Here is a 15,272-nt window from a genome sequence, read left to right on the forward strand (position 1 = left end):
CTCCAACTTTGTCTTTCGCCTTTCTCTCTGCTGTTTATGACCTCAGTCTGTCACAAGCTGGAGTTGGAGCGGCAGCAGCACAACCAGCTGAAGCACACATGGCAGCGAGCTAACGACCAATTCCTGGAGTCTCACCGCCTCCTTATGAGGGACATGCAGAGGATCGAGAGCGTGCTGTCATCAGAACAGCTCCGCCAGGTGGAGGAGATGAAGAAGAAAGACCAGGTACATAACATAACCTAACAACAGTGTCTCTGCAGATAGTTTAAAGAGGCTTGGCTTTCCACTTGGGAAGCATAATCGTCTTTGCAGTGGTTAGAGTTAATAGAATTATTGGGTTTATCTCCTGTGGAAGTGGGGAAAGGCCAAACAGGCCAGAAAAAGTTGCCAAGAACAAGAGTGTTCACAAACTGTAGCTCAGAGGACTAAAAAAAGCCCAAATCACAACCTTTTAAAGGAGGTCTTTTATGTGTTTCCTTATTTTCTGTTAAATATATACATTTATAAATCTGCATGCTGATGTTAAGCATGGCCAACATTTCAAATAATGAGGCTCAGATTGCTCTAAACACTCAGTTTCAGGCAGTTTGTTTCAGAGAGAAGATAAACTGAGCGTCTGCACCAAATACCAGTACTACATCATGCAAAGCTACTCCAGTAATTAAAACATGGAACTGGGAGTGATCATAACAGTCCATCTTTAATAGTTTTGGGCAGTTTGGGTGGATGCTGATGTAAGGTTTTGAGGATGCTCTTGGTCAGGAGCTGGCTCCGACTTGCAGCTTCCACGTTTAAAATCAAGCGTCTGTTAAATGTCTCACCTCACTCTGTGCCTTTTGTCACTAAAGCAGGAATAGTCCAGATAGATCTAGAACCAGTTGCATGTGTTTCAACTAGAAAAATGGCTTTGGTGACAAAAACGTTACGCGGGCACGACGCCACAAAGCTGCTGAGCCAACACTGTTGCGAGTTGCCGTAGGAACAAATTCACCATCGCGTCTCAGATTCTGTCCACCATGACGCACGAAAGCAGAAGTGGTTGTGCGCCATCACGGGCACCGTGTTGTTGAAAAAGAGGTAGTGGAGTCCACACTTTGGTAAAACTGAGCTGCTTTTGGCACCACATAAAAGACTAGCTGCGTACCGGGCTGTGGTGGTCATGTGTAGCACACTATAGGATTTAGGACTGTGCTAAGGAAACAAATATATCCTTATAACAATAAAATGTGATGATGATGTCAGTAAAACTCAGTATTATTTTATTTATTAAGGTAGAATCTAAGATTTTAAAGGAGTATCTATTTAAGTGTCCACTGAGTGGGAATTTAATCGATGTAAAACAAAACGTGACCAAACATTTTGTCTCTCCATCCAAGGAGGATGACGAAAAGGAGCGCCTGAGTCAAGTGAAGGACCTGCAGGAGGACAACGGAGGAGACAACACCGAGCCTTTGGAGGACTTATTCCTCGGCCTCAGCGTCGAGGAGGTAAGAGCAGAGAGTAATCTGATACGTCCCCACTGAGCAGTCTGTAATTGGATCAGTCTGTAATATATTCGCTTTGAGCCATCTTCACATTCAAGTACCAGGTTATGTGTTGTGTCTCTATCGTTCCTAAATTGGGGAGAAATGGCAACAATATCTTCTGAGAAATATACATTTATGATTCAGTTTAATCTCAGTGTAAATATTTGATCTGATTGCACGATTTCAGTCATCCCCGTTTCTGAAAAACATGTTTACTGAGACATGCTGTAAGTCTTGTTGTAACGATGTCATGGTTTTATGCCTTCGGCCTACATCAGCTGTGCAGACACTGGAATAAGTTTGAATCTGGATTTCGTTTTGCAGTTTTCGAGAGTTGTGATATATAGTTGATCTGCTTTTGGAGAGAATCTGTTGGACGTCAGAAATTTATGATCACTGTTTAAAGTTTGAGCAGCTTGAGCTCGTTTTCCAAAGACCTGTCAGATTGTCGGGAAACTTGTCTTCGCATTAGTAACGTTTTACACATTGCAGCCTGGCTGATCTTAAAGAAAATGGTATTAACTTTGCAGCAGAATCAGGACAGAATCGTGATAAAAATCAGCATCTGAGCCATCTTTATGTTGTTGGAGCTGTCGGTGGATAAAGTGCCAGTTGACTGGTCCGTGTTGTAAGGCCGCTCAAAAATCAGACTTTAAAATCACGATGTTGTCAATAGTCTCATGTTTTTCCAACATGATTATTTATTTACTTCCCAAACTGCTCAGCATGTGAAATGCCACATTGCTGCTGTTCAAGGAACTTAATTTTTTTTGGTTTATTTTTAACTTGTAAAGCCGAACACAAATTTTGGAACAGGAAATGCTGGCAAAAACAAACAAAAGAGGAAGATCACACCTCTGATCATCAGGTTTCTCACTTCATCTTGCACTGGGAAACTAAACCAGTAAAACCAAACACTCACCCCCTTAAAAAGTGAATAATTAATAAGCAGCAAAGCTACAGAAGAAAAATGATTATAGCTTTATATGCACGCGAGTGATCGTCCAATGCCAACTCTCATTAAGAACGAACCAGAGAAGGAAAGCAGGTTAATAACAATGATAGAAAATGACCAGATGCTGAATATGTGGCAGACTTGGGCACATGTAACAATGAACTTTAAAAATGGCAACATTTTTACAGGGGATTTCCTTGAACTTGAGTTATTATTCAAATGAAAATGAATAAATAAATGTGGATCAAAAGAGGTGGAGGCAGGCGGGGATCATGTTGTTTTTGCTAGCCAGCAGCCACCACGTGGAAAGGTCTTTGGGTGCGGATGTGGGCACTGAGAGGCCCACGCTGTGAGAGACTCGGGAGACTAACACATTAACCACTGGCGTGTTACTGTAAATTATATATTTAAAAGGTGAATTAAAAAATATTGTCTGCCCAGCTTCATCCCACTTATTAAATAAATCTGATACTATGAAAGATTTTTTCCTGAGGATGCCTTTTTCCGCTTTTTCCTCCAGCCCCATGTGAACCACAGCGCCCACGGCTCTATGCACTCCTTAGACACTGATGTGGTGACGGGCAGCCCCATGGACCCTTACAAGGACAACTTGCGGCGAGTTCAGTCCACAGACAGCCTCGGTTCCTCGCTGTCCATCCAGCAGGGTCTTGGCGGCCAGAATCACAAGGCCAAATCAGCAGGCCACTTGGACGAGTCGGACTTTGGGCCCTTGGTTGGGGCCGACAGCGGGGTGACAGACAGTAGTTTTGGAGAGACTGCTTCAATTAGCTCAATCAAGCTGCCGACAAGTCACTTCCTGCTGACTAAAGACCAGGAGAAGGCGATCAAAGCCATGACCCCGGAGCAGGAGGAGACGGCGTCGCTGCTGTCCAGCATCTCTCACGCCCCAGACACCGCTTACTTACCGCCTGCCGGCTACCGGCTCGTCAGTGACAGCGAGTGGAACCTGCTACAGCAAGAGGTGCTTAACCAAGGCTTTACAACAGCTTTAATGGTCTGAGCACTGCAGGGGTCAAAGGTGGTTCAAAGGGTTTAATGGTTATGACTGGACGTAACATTTTTACAGCGCAAAAGGTTTTTACTTCGCTTTAGGATCTTTACTTCCTGACTAGTTCTTCTTTGTACCTCAACATTAGAGCAGCATATGCACGTTGTAGTGCAATTTTGAGTGTTTCTCATTTTTATTTACCAGCATTTAGAACAGAAAACACATTTTCCTCCTTTTTCTTCAAATTTTTCCCCAAAGTTGGGAAAGCTTAAAGTGGCTTAAAGTAAAATGATGGTGATACAGAAATATAATAAACGCTAAACACAGTGAACATGGCTGACTAAATGTAGTAGTAAAACAAGAACAGCAAATATCAGATGAGTAGTGTGGCCATGTCACCTGCTTGATATATTTTTAATGGTCTTAATTAAGTTTCTTAGTCTGTTGTGGCTCAATAGTGCAGTCGTTTACACAGCCGCCTAACGAGTGAAAGATCCCTGGCAGATCCCTTTGGGCATTGAAGGCCATGTGGTGTAAAAATCTGCCAAGTCATACATGAAAGCTACCAGCCGTGAAGCGACCCCTCGTGAATAAGGGAGTAGCTGAAAACAGCTTCCGACTGAATCATCCTGACAGATATCAGGAGATCAGCCTCCTTCTCTTAGCGCTTTCCCTCTGCGAAATCTGCAAGACTCATTTTTTCATGTTTTCAGTCATAACAAAGTCTTAATTTGTTACATCCTAGAGCTGAGCATCGTTATTGAGTATTAAGTCGTTTTTTTATCACATGGGTTTCTTGTTTATCTGTCGCCAGTTGAAAAATGCTGGCAGGAAGCTCGGACGAAGGTGCGACATGTGCTCAAACTATGAGAAGCAGCTTCAGGCCATCCAAGGACAGGAGGCTGAGACGAGAGATCAGGTTCGGGTTTTTCTTTTTCATGCCATTGCGTTTTAATCACATCAAGCAGATATTTAAGGTTTGACTTGTAATGTTCATCAGAGGGGTTCTCATTTCTTACTGTCCTACAGGTAAAGAAGCTGCAGGTGATGCTACGTCAGGCCAACGATCAGCTGGAGAGGACGATGACTGAGAAGCAGAATTTGGAAGATTCAGTCAAAGCAGGAAACGAGGAAACCGCTGCTAAGGTCAGGACCACGTGTTCTCTTGGTTCTGATGTCCGTGTGGATTTAAAGACTTTAAACCCCCACTTTTTATTCCAGTGTGTCATACTCAAGTCAGAGTTGATGACATTAGAATAATTACTGTAGAAAAATCATTCGTTTGGAGTCTAATGGGATTTATTTGAGTTGCTTTTAGCTATGTTTGTTCATTCGTTGGTTAAATTTGGTGTGAGGTCTGGCGGATTATTTCTCAGAGACAAAGCCAACGGAGCAGAGATTTGGCCAGTTTCCACATTTACCACATATGCAAATAAACATAATAAAATATTCATGCCTTAACCGCTCACGTACGCGTTACTTTAATTGGATTTCCATCCAGCCATCGTCTTGGAGGCTATCCCAGCTGCCATACTCAAGAAAAATCTAAAACAGCTCAAGCAAGTTCTTCAGTTTAGTTGTCCCAGCATGGCACTGGTGCTGTGCCGAGCTTTGTAAACACACGTCGACATGCGGTGGCTGTGTGAGGTCAGCTGGAGGCAGTGCCAAAAACATAACTTTAGATTAAGTTATAATAGATTAAAAATTTCTTTCTAGCAAAAACTTCCCACTGCACAGTCTGTCTGAGCTTATTGGTAGCGTTTTTCCACACTTCTTCCTCTTTGTGGTGAACAACACTTTTAATCTCTTTCCTGTTCAAGCCAACTTTTCAGCCAGTCAGCACTCAGCGTACACGTAGCTGCTGTTTGTTTTGTGTTTTTGTCTTTTTGAGACTTCAAAGATGACACGACGCACGCTCAATGAAGGGTAGCCATCTAGAGGGGTGAGGGGAAAGAGAAGAGAGCGTTGTGTGCTCTGCTGCACATCCAGTAAGTGGTGCAGAGAGTTGTCAGATCCACTCATTATCCACAGGCTTTCACCATAGCCACAGATGACGTGTGCTTCATCGCTCAAATTAACATCGTTGTCCACCCGAAAAAAGCCCTGAAGCCAGGTACAGTCACATGCTTGTCCAGGAAGTGTGAGTTTAGCAACATCTCCATGAAACACATCAGACACGCTTGACAGTGTTAGCTCTCCATCCGTCTTACTGTAAAAGGACCCATTTTCTCAGCTAACAATGGCTGGAACAGTTTATCTTCTTATCTCCTACTCTTGGCTTTTCCCCGATATCTCCTCCGGAGCAACTCGGGAAGTATTCAGTAGGATCAAATCACAACAGCAGTCACTTTTAGACACTTTGTATTATCAGGTAATCACCATTTGAACCACGAGTAAACCTGCAATGTGAGAGCAAAGGGTTCTACTCAGAGGTTACAGGCTACCACTCAGAATAGTGGGAGAAAGAAAATGTATAAAAAGTAAAGCAAATTATTAAATTAAAATTATGGATCTACTCAATAAATACGTATTAATATAAGTTAATAATATCTTCAGAAAGCAACTTTTGGAAACAGGAACTCGCCGAAGTAATTAAAAACTAGTGACCCTGATTTAGGTGATTATTATAAGAAAGACGAAAGGTCTACTGTGAACAAGGCAACTGGAGGCCTTTGGTGAAGCTAGTTATTCAAATTATTTAGTGTCACCACCAAAAATGTTGTTACTGTGTAATTATTAAGGCCGTCTTCCTCGGTGTAGTGCATTGGCTCAGTGGAAAGGAAGTTTAGTACTTCCGAACAGTAGTGTGTTGATACATGTGAAGGTGCTGGCATCCTGTGTGATAAAATGGGCACCATCTGTGTGCAGGTGGTGCAGCTTTGCCTCAGCACTGCTTTGATGTTTAGATGACTTGCCACAGCGGGAGGAGAAATAACCGGCAATGAAACGGTGAAACACAGTTTTTAACAGTTTAGCACCGTGCACCTGCTCAATCCAGGGCACCCATACTGACTGTTGCTGTCGCTGTAGTTGATTAATATTCATTCACAGATCCACAGAAAGTCAGTTTCATACGTGTTTGTCTGTTCATGTACAAGATCCAAAAAAGTCCTAAATTTAACTTCTGTATACCTGTAGACACCCCGTTGACCAAATAAATCCTATACATCTGTACGTCAATATGCCCAGTCCCATCAGCTCTCTCATCTGTTACCAGGGCAACAGCAGCATGGCCAGCAGTTGTGAGCCTGAAGCTTTTAGCCTCTTTATTCAATCCTGTGAGTGCGATGACGAGAAGAACCACAACTGCATCTTTGATTTTACAACACTGAGGTGGTGGTTTACAGGTGGTTTGCAGAGCTGGCAGTTACATCTCTTAACACTTATTGCTCTCTGTATAATTTTCTTGGGTAATTTAACAGACATTACAATTATAGGGGAAATTTTTGGTATGACTCTATTGAGCCCTGAGGAACACCTCAGTCGGTCAGTCACTAATTTTTTCTGCGAATAGTCGCCTCATGGTGCTGTATATTAAACAAACTCTGGGTTGTCTTTGTAGAGCCTACGATGTAACCAACGTAAGCGGCCGACATTGTAACCGGCGTTTATGCTTGTGCTGTTGCATTATATATTACCCAGTGGTTACTGGCCTTTTTTTGCCCCTCTCAGTAAGCGAGAGCCCAGCCACCTGTAAGAGGAATCTTATCCACTATCTGATTCCTTCAGTATCCATTGCTTGTGGCTACAGGTGTAACTGAATCAACTGACATCTTCGCCTTTATTCTGCTCTCTCTTCACCACAACACATCTTCATCAATGCTACACCCATCAGTCTGCTGCTTACCTGCTCCATCCCTCCCTCACTTGTGAGGAACACCCTGGGAGATACTTAAACTCCTCCAGTTAAAGCAGCAACTCATCCTTTTCCCTATTCTGCCTGAGAATCATCACTGATCACATGATTGGGTAGCCTCTGCATCGAAATATGTCTGCATGCATCTAAAGAGGCGTTCGCACACATTTGAATTAAATAAGTGATAGATATGGCTTAACACTTGTTATATCGAGTGCATTTCCTTTGTTTACTTAAAACTGCAGCGTCACTGTGAACGGCACGTTTTCCAACTTTCATCCCTGCTTAATGAGTAATAACAGCCCTGCAGATATTCTGCATATTGTGGCCTCACAAACACGTTGACTGAACTAATTTCTACACTTAGATTTTCCACCCGTGTTACCAGTTAGGCTCTGTAGAAATGAAGCATCCAGTATGTCCAAAACGTTTACACATCACTAGATGTCACTGGTTCAGACAAATATTTTCGCACTTTAAGAAAACATGAGAGCGGTAATGTAGAAAAGCTTTCCCAGAATCTGCTTCATTACTTAACTGTCTCTGCCCAAATGAGAAAAGGGAAGCTTTTAAGTGTCGAGTGGAGCGGATGTGATCGCCCTTCATTGTTAATATCCTCGAACACACTGTTGTTGCTAACTTGCCCACAGATGATGTGTGATAACGGATTCTTTCTTATCTAACGCTGCTGCTCTGCACACCCCAGGGTGCAGCTCAGGCCTCCAGCAAATCAGTTCAACAAACTGTGCAGTCATGCTCTCTGCACACTCATATGCACTTTTCAGAGAGTCATGAAAATGCACTGTCTGCCTTCAGTATGAAGGTGTTTTATTGGGTTTACTTCTAAAAAAAATGCAGTTTGTAGGGAAGGCAGTTCTCTTGCAGAAAGTACTGGAGAAATATACTTTTTTTCTATGTTCTTTGAGATCTGATTGCATTTGTGCAGCCATCCTGCAGCGTACCTGAGAGCGGCATGTTGCTTCTGTGTTGCCCCTACATGAACCTCATTATTTTCTTGTTGCAGAACGTGTCACATTGACCACCAACTTAAAAAAAGAAAAATAAAGTGTGTGAATGCATTTTGTCACTTCTAAAACCAGAAGTTAATTTAGTGCAGCACTGCCCACAGCTGGCTCGAACTAGTGTACTAGTTCCTGAACCTATGATCTCACTATTTCAAGTAATTTGTGCCCTATGCAGAACTATTGCATGTCTGTGTAACTGTGGCCTGCTTGCTTTTGTCTTATTGATGGGTTGTTGTTTTTTTGTGCATGTGTGTTGTAGGTATCTGGCCTCATGCAGAGAGTCCAGGAATCAGAAACACTGCTCAGCACACTACAGCAAGCCTTCAGTGACGCTAAGAGGAACACACAGGAACAGATGGTGAGCAGCATATTCATTTGTGAGCTATGTATCGCCTGTTCCTGCCAGCTGTGTCTGGATCTTAATATCAGCTCTGGCAAGTCTGCACATATTTAAATAAATGCTCAGATAACAGACTCTCGGTCACTTATTCGACGTGTTGCCAGACTGAATTGCACCTCAGAGGCACTAATGATTGGATTTGCATTTTTCTGCCTCTACAGAAGTAACTTCACTGTTCCTCCCACACTACAAATATTTGCTGATGTGACAGAGCTTGTGGCTAAAGAATATTTTGCTTCAGTGTCAAAAAGTTGCTCCTGTCTGCAGCAAACGTGCACAGCTGAAGAAAATGTTATTTGCATTACTAAGTAAAATTAAAGAGTGTTAAGTCAGCACTGAATCCTAAGAAGACCCAATATTTGTCCAATCAAAAACAGTGCTAAGCTCCAAAATATTTGATTTAAAACAGTCAAAAACACAAAAATATTAAAAGTTTTAGTGTTTTTGAAGTACAGCACAACATTTATCAGTTAAACTAACCAGTTAACTACCCAATGGCTTATTTAATAACCAGTTTAATCTTGAATGATTAAGAAATGTCAGCACATGAATATTATGTATTCAAGGTGTTAATTGGTCACAATTGAGCAGGCTTTTACTGGATATTTGTCCAACGTGACATCCAAAAGGTTGGATCAGATATAGGTGACAATCTGCCGCAAGCAGCAACAGTTTGGTGGTATTTCACATCCGCTGCACCAGCAGCTTTTATTTGTGTATTTGCAGCATTTTTTTTACTTTACTGCAAACTGTGGTCACAGTGAACTCACAAGACTGAAAACAATTACGCTTTTTCCTTTCTGGTTACATTGGTTCTGTGTATTGCTTGCTGGGAACCTTTTACGACACTTAGGTAACAAACATGTTGTCGTTGTCTTGATTGACATGATTTATTTTCTGCTCTCTCTGTCAGCTCCACGTGCCGGCGTGTGTGTGTGAGGATGTGCAGGACACTGAGACGCTGGTGTGACTGTAAATAACAGCAGTGTGTAGAATCCCGGTGAAATTAGCACTTGCAAAGCATAACGAGCGCAATGAGCTTGTACTGTGGCAAAGCATCCATCTGACCCTCCACAGTTCACAAGAATCGCTGCTCCTCCTACAGCATCGATCAGATTTTAGAGACCTTGGCATAAATGATCACCCAAACTGTGCTCAAGATAGAATTAATTGTTGACAATACAGCCAACCAGTGACAAAAAGCCTTACCACTGTCTCTCTGCATTTCCCACCTTACAATAACCAGTGAATTATGATGGATCCTGGGCCCGTTGTCATTTATTACTGCACTTTATTCTCTCTAATAAAAGCCAACTCAATAAATTTACATTATTTGATGTATTTATGGTTGATTTTATTTTATGAAGAATTGCTGAGTCTCAGACTGGTGTCGCTTTAAACATTAAGACTGACTGAGTCCATGTCAGCAGATAAAATTGAATCAGTGCGTATTTCTTAGTATAATATCTTTTAATGAACTGAATCCGGATGTTAATTACAGTCTTGTTAGTTTCTTCTTTCGTTGCCCTTATCAATGCACCGTGTGTGGAGCGGAGATGACAAGAGACACAAGAAAGTAAAGTGAAATATTGTGCGAGGTGCTGACAGCATGTTATGTTACTGTCAGCGCTCTAAAAACTTCCTGCAAGTGTTACATGAACGTGATGAGAGTGTGAGAGAAAGCATTGTCTCATCCGAGCCTGTCACTCACGTTGATTCACTTTGACCACAGTTTGCAGTTAATTAAAAAAAACATACAAAGAAAAAGTGTAGCAGGTGTAAAATATCTCCACACTGATGTCTAGTTGTTGTTAGCTCTCTGCTCTGTTAGCCCATGGTCAATGATTTCTAGGTCGGGATCAGACTCATATCCGATCCACATATTGGAGCATTATATTCACAAGTGGAAACCCTGAAAAGTCATTAAATCAGCCCGATGTTTTCCCATATTGCTTTTTTTTTGTAAGTAAATTTGAATAAACATGCAACATCAGTTGTCGTCCCTACCTCCGTATTTGCAGTTGAGATGCAGTTATTTAGTCTTCTATAAAGGAAATTTAAATACATCTGTCCGAATCTACATATCAGCTCCTGTACAGAGGTTTTGCAAAAAATCTCTGTGTCAATATGTGAAGTGCATTTCTAAGCAAGGTACATTTCTTCTCCGAGCTTATTGTCCAAAAGGAAAAGCAGGAAGCACCTGAAACAGAAGCATTCTCAATAATGAATGTGCCTCTGCAAGCTGCATCAGCACAGGCATCAAAGTAACTTGAAAGACTTTGCAAACAGTCTTGTCTTCGACTGATGAGAGGCATCCCCTTTGCTTCTGGTGGCTTTGATGTGCAGAAGTCGTAGTGTCATAAATTAATTTATAGAGCTACACCTAGCTGAATATTAGCTCTGCAGGGAGATTTAGGTGGAGGTGGCTCTAAAAGCAGACACTGGCCTGTGAGTCACTCTTCACATATGTTCACGGGCTGATGGTTTCATATGGCAGGAGGCGCCATAAAAAAAAAAAAAAGTGACACATGACGAGAGGATTTATTCTTTGTGCTTGTTTGTTTCAGGCGGTGCTGCTGAAGTCCAGGGAGCAGGTGGCAGATGAGCTAAGTCGACTACAGAGAGATAACGAGAGTCTGCAGGGGAAGCACAGGCTGCATTTAGAACTGCAGCAGCAAGAAGACTTCCAAATGCCCACTACTGTTCAAGTACGTGCAGCCTCAGCACCATCCATAACACTTCAGTGGTACTTATTGAAATGTGTCTGAAAGGAGGCGTCCAAAGACCAGTTTAAAATCTAGATTTGTAGTTTTGTTTACTCTGAAATTATTCATGGTTATAGCTTTTATGCAGTTCTTTACACTTGGATAGACTTTAAGTAAAAAAACAAACAAACAAACAGTATTTCTCTGGCTCCTAAAACGAGATCACTACCATCACCTACCATCATGAGCTCTGGGTGATGACTGAAAAATGCAGGGGCAGGGGAAATGAGTTTAGTTTGAAGGGTGGCTGAACTCTTCCTTAGAGATGAGGTGAGGAGCCGGGCATTCAAGAGGGAATAGCGCCGGATGCCTGGATGCCTCATCGTGAGGTGTTTCGGGCATGTCCTACTGGGAGAGGACCCTGGAGGACAACCCAGGATTTGCTAGAGGATTAGAAGAGGAGGCCGGGATGAGGGAAGTTTGCACTTGTGCTTAGATGGAACAACCTTATCACCTGCTCCCATTCGCTGCTGGTTTGCTGAAGACAGTTTCTGTGCAAGGAAAAGTATTGGGTTGAAATCTGAAGAGTCCAGATAGCTCGGTGAATGTTAGTTCGACTGCACTTATTAAACCAAAAGACTAAATAATTAAAACAATCCCCTCCAAAAAATCACCTTGTAAAAATCTGAGCCTGTCTTCGATAGCCCCATATGCAAGCCTTTCTGTTAAGTGCTTTTAGTGGACGGTGCTTCTTAATACATCAGCAGGTTGGATGATGCTGCTTGATGTTCAAATCTAAACTTTGTGCCAGGTTTTAAGAAGACAAGTCTGTCTTTATACAAGCATTTTCCTTGTATAAAGTTCCTCCACATTTACGCCGGGTTTCTCCAACTTTTAAGTAAATCATCTCCACCCAGCCTGAGCTGGTAAAGAATACAGATGATGCAGGGTTTAAATATAAAAGCACCTTCACAGCCTGCTGCTCTCGGTCAGTAGAGTCAACTGTTCATTTAAAAGCTGTCGCAGCGTGAGCAGCTCTGTCCGCTCTCACGCCACAGACAGCGATAAAAGTGACACAGACTGATCCCTGCAGTGAAGCGCTCGGCTAATTGCTTCAGTGGTAACACCTCTGTGGCTCCACCAGCTCACATTCGGTGATTAACAGCAGTGCTGCTTACTTTGAGCTGATCTGATGAGGTGGAAAAAAAAGTCTGCTGCACACATAAATCTATTATACGTCCGTGGGCTGCCCTCCCGCCTCAAACACACATCTCCTCCCACACTGTTACTCTCAGCCTCACGCTGAGTTACTCTTCAGCATTACAAAAGAGAGCGGACTCATGTTTTAGCAGAGGCTGATGATCTTGTGACATTCGCAACATGTTGGTGGTTAAAACGTAATCGTTTAAATCTGCTTTGTGAGAGCCAGAACTCCTCCAGTTATAGTAGGTGTGCATTCTTTTTCAGCTACTGTTGGATACCAGAAATCATGTTAATGTGATGGGCAATTCATTCAGTGGTTTTCCACTTCTAAATGTGCTTCTAAGCATTCATCATGATGCGAGCAGAGGCAGATTTATGCATTCAAAAGCCTCGTGGATATCCATTACTGCAATCGTTAATTTGCACTAACTACTAGTTGGATTCAGTCGCATCGTTTAAATATAAACGTGTCTTATCTCGTAAAAAACCTCGACAATCAGAAACATCTGTAGCATCATCCAGTCAAAAACCATTAACGGAGGGGGGCTGGGAGGAGTGACCCAATAACTGAGTGGTTTTTGAGCGCATACCCCATCAGCGCCACATCAGCTGAGTCTCCTTTTTTGACAGCTGGACGTCTAGACCGCTGCTCTGAGTCATTTAACTGCCCGTTCTCTCTCCCAGCTGTCACATAACTTGCAAATGTAAACAGTCTTAGACGTCAAGCGATGGCTTATGACCACGTACAGGTATCTGTTTTAATCATTCGTGTGTGCTTGGATAAATTTGTGTTCTACAGGTGTTGTTTCGGGTACCTGTCAAATGAGAAATATGATCCAAGAAGTTCAGTAATTTCTCAGAAACCAAAACAGGCCACAGCAGTTTATAGTACTCCAAAAGAGGTTTATAAAACTTGTCATGGTGAAATAGAGTCCTTTCAAACACAATAACTCAGCAAAGTATGGTAGAAATACAGTGTTCGGGTTACAAATTGGCCCCCTGGAGAGTATGCCTCTGTCTGGCTACTACTGAGTAACTCCATATAAAATCAACCAAATATAAAAACAAGTTCCCATCTAACCCAATCAGAATTGGCCCACTTTTTATACACAATAACTTTAGTTTAAGCGAAGCCATGCAGTTGGTTTCCTTCATCCTACATATATCATGTTTTACGTACATAAGAGTGACTGAAATTTTATTTTTTCCAGCATTTTAAGCTCTCGTAACTTAATTTATACAGACGATAGCCATATTTAATATAAAGGCCGAATCAATATTGCAGAGTGTATATATATATATATTATATTTTTAACAGCAAACTGCACTAATTTAATGTCTGTGACATGAATGGAAGTACGTACTGGTACCCTGGATATTTAAGGTTTTCTGATCATTTCCTGCAGAACAGTCGCATCACATCAGAAGAAAATGTTGTGTATACGACGGAGGTGACGGGGATGTCAACATTGGTGGTTGTAAAGTTATTCGTTGATTCTTCTTCAGGAGCTCCAGGGCCTGGTGCTGCGGTTGCGTGAGGACATGGTGGCTTTACGGACGTCGGCCGATCACATGGAGGAGAAGCTGAAGGCTGAGATCTTATTTCTGAAGGAGCAGATCCAGGCAGAGCAGTGCCTGAAGGAGAACCTGGAGGACACTCTGCAGCTGGAGATCGAGGGATGTAAGGAGGAAATAGGTGAGACTCTGAACGATCAACTTGTGTTTAAATCATTGATCAGCTATAGGGTGTGTATTTGTGTTTTAACTGCTACCTTTTTAAACGATCTTCCGTTTCTGCTTTTTGTTTTTCCCCATTTGTCATTCAGACATCCTGGAAGGTATGATCAGCAGTTTGAACAAGCTCACTTTAGCTGCCTGCATGTGTGTGCGTTGATGACTTAGTTGGCAGACTAATGATGCAGTCAGCATTTAACATGATGCTTTCCCCTCACATGTTTTTAATGTAGTTTTCACAGGCCTAGAGACCAGTTAGCCTCTTTGTAGCAACCTCCAGTCCCCCGACTGGTTGGCAAGTGGTTGATATAGGTTGGTGATTGTGCTGGGTGGTGTACCAAAAAAACCTAAAACGGAAAACATCCACCTTCACGTAAAATTTGTGCCTGACCAAACAAAACATTTAAGAAGATGCAGCTTTTATTTTGAAGGCAAATACTCTCTGCTTAAGGTTTGCGTCACACTTCTCACAATTTCACCACCGCTTGACAAGTAGTTTGCAAAGGTTTGCAGACAAGTCTGCATTTCATTCTATGCAAACTCCTTGTCACCACAACCAAAGCATTTGCAAGGAGGTTTTTGGTGGAGCACCGTGCACGTCCACCGTGCACGTCCTATAGCAACTGCCAACAACCTCCTGCAACCACTTGCAACTGGTCTGAGGATACTAATTTTTCCCTTGTGATTTATGGTTGGTAGATGGTTGCTGACAGGTCTGCAGGCCTGTGTGACTGAGGCCTTATCTGTTTTGTTAAGCTATTTCAAAAATGTACCTTGCTGTGTGTTGACCTTGCGCACCGCCTAGTTTACTGAAACTAGGATGTCTAACCTTCAAGTGTTGTGCAACAAGTTCAATAAT

At 42.3% G+C, this 15,272-nt stretch overlaps 1 protein-coding gene across 1 annotated transcript in view; it reads left to right on the forward strand.

Annotated features, from left to right (window-relative positions):
* The window catches only part of rabep1 (rabaptin, RAB GTPase binding effector protein 1), a 42,258-nt gene that overhangs the window by 17,398 nt on the left and 9,588 nt on the right, over positions 1 to 15,272 (forward strand). The window contains exons 7-14 of the mRNA XM_085289783.1: positions 47 to 225; positions 1,377 to 1,487; positions 3,002 to 3,463; positions 4,305 to 4,409; positions 4,520 to 4,636; positions 8,631 to 8,729; positions 11,339 to 11,479; positions 14,186 to 14,375. Of these exons, the coding sequence (XP_085145909.1) occupies positions 47 to 225; positions 1,377 to 1,487; positions 3,002 to 3,463; positions 4,305 to 4,409; positions 4,520 to 4,636; positions 8,631 to 8,729; positions 11,339 to 11,479; positions 14,186 to 14,375 (1,404 nt within the window). The remainder of the gene's footprint in view (positions 1 to 46; positions 226 to 1,376; positions 1,488 to 3,001; positions 3,464 to 4,304; positions 4,410 to 4,519; positions 4,637 to 8,630; positions 8,730 to 11,338; positions 11,480 to 14,185; positions 14,376 to 15,272) is intronic.

Source organism: Mchenga conophoros, linkage group LG10 (genome assembly GCF_057382185.1).
Source record: "Mchenga conophoros isolate Kocher_MC1m ecotype Shallow Benthic linkage group LG10, M_conophoros_male_GT1.1, whole genome shotgun sequence".
Classification (NCBI taxonomy): domain Eukaryota; kingdom Metazoa; phylum Chordata; class Actinopteri; order Cichliformes; family Cichlidae; genus Mchenga; species Mchenga conophoros.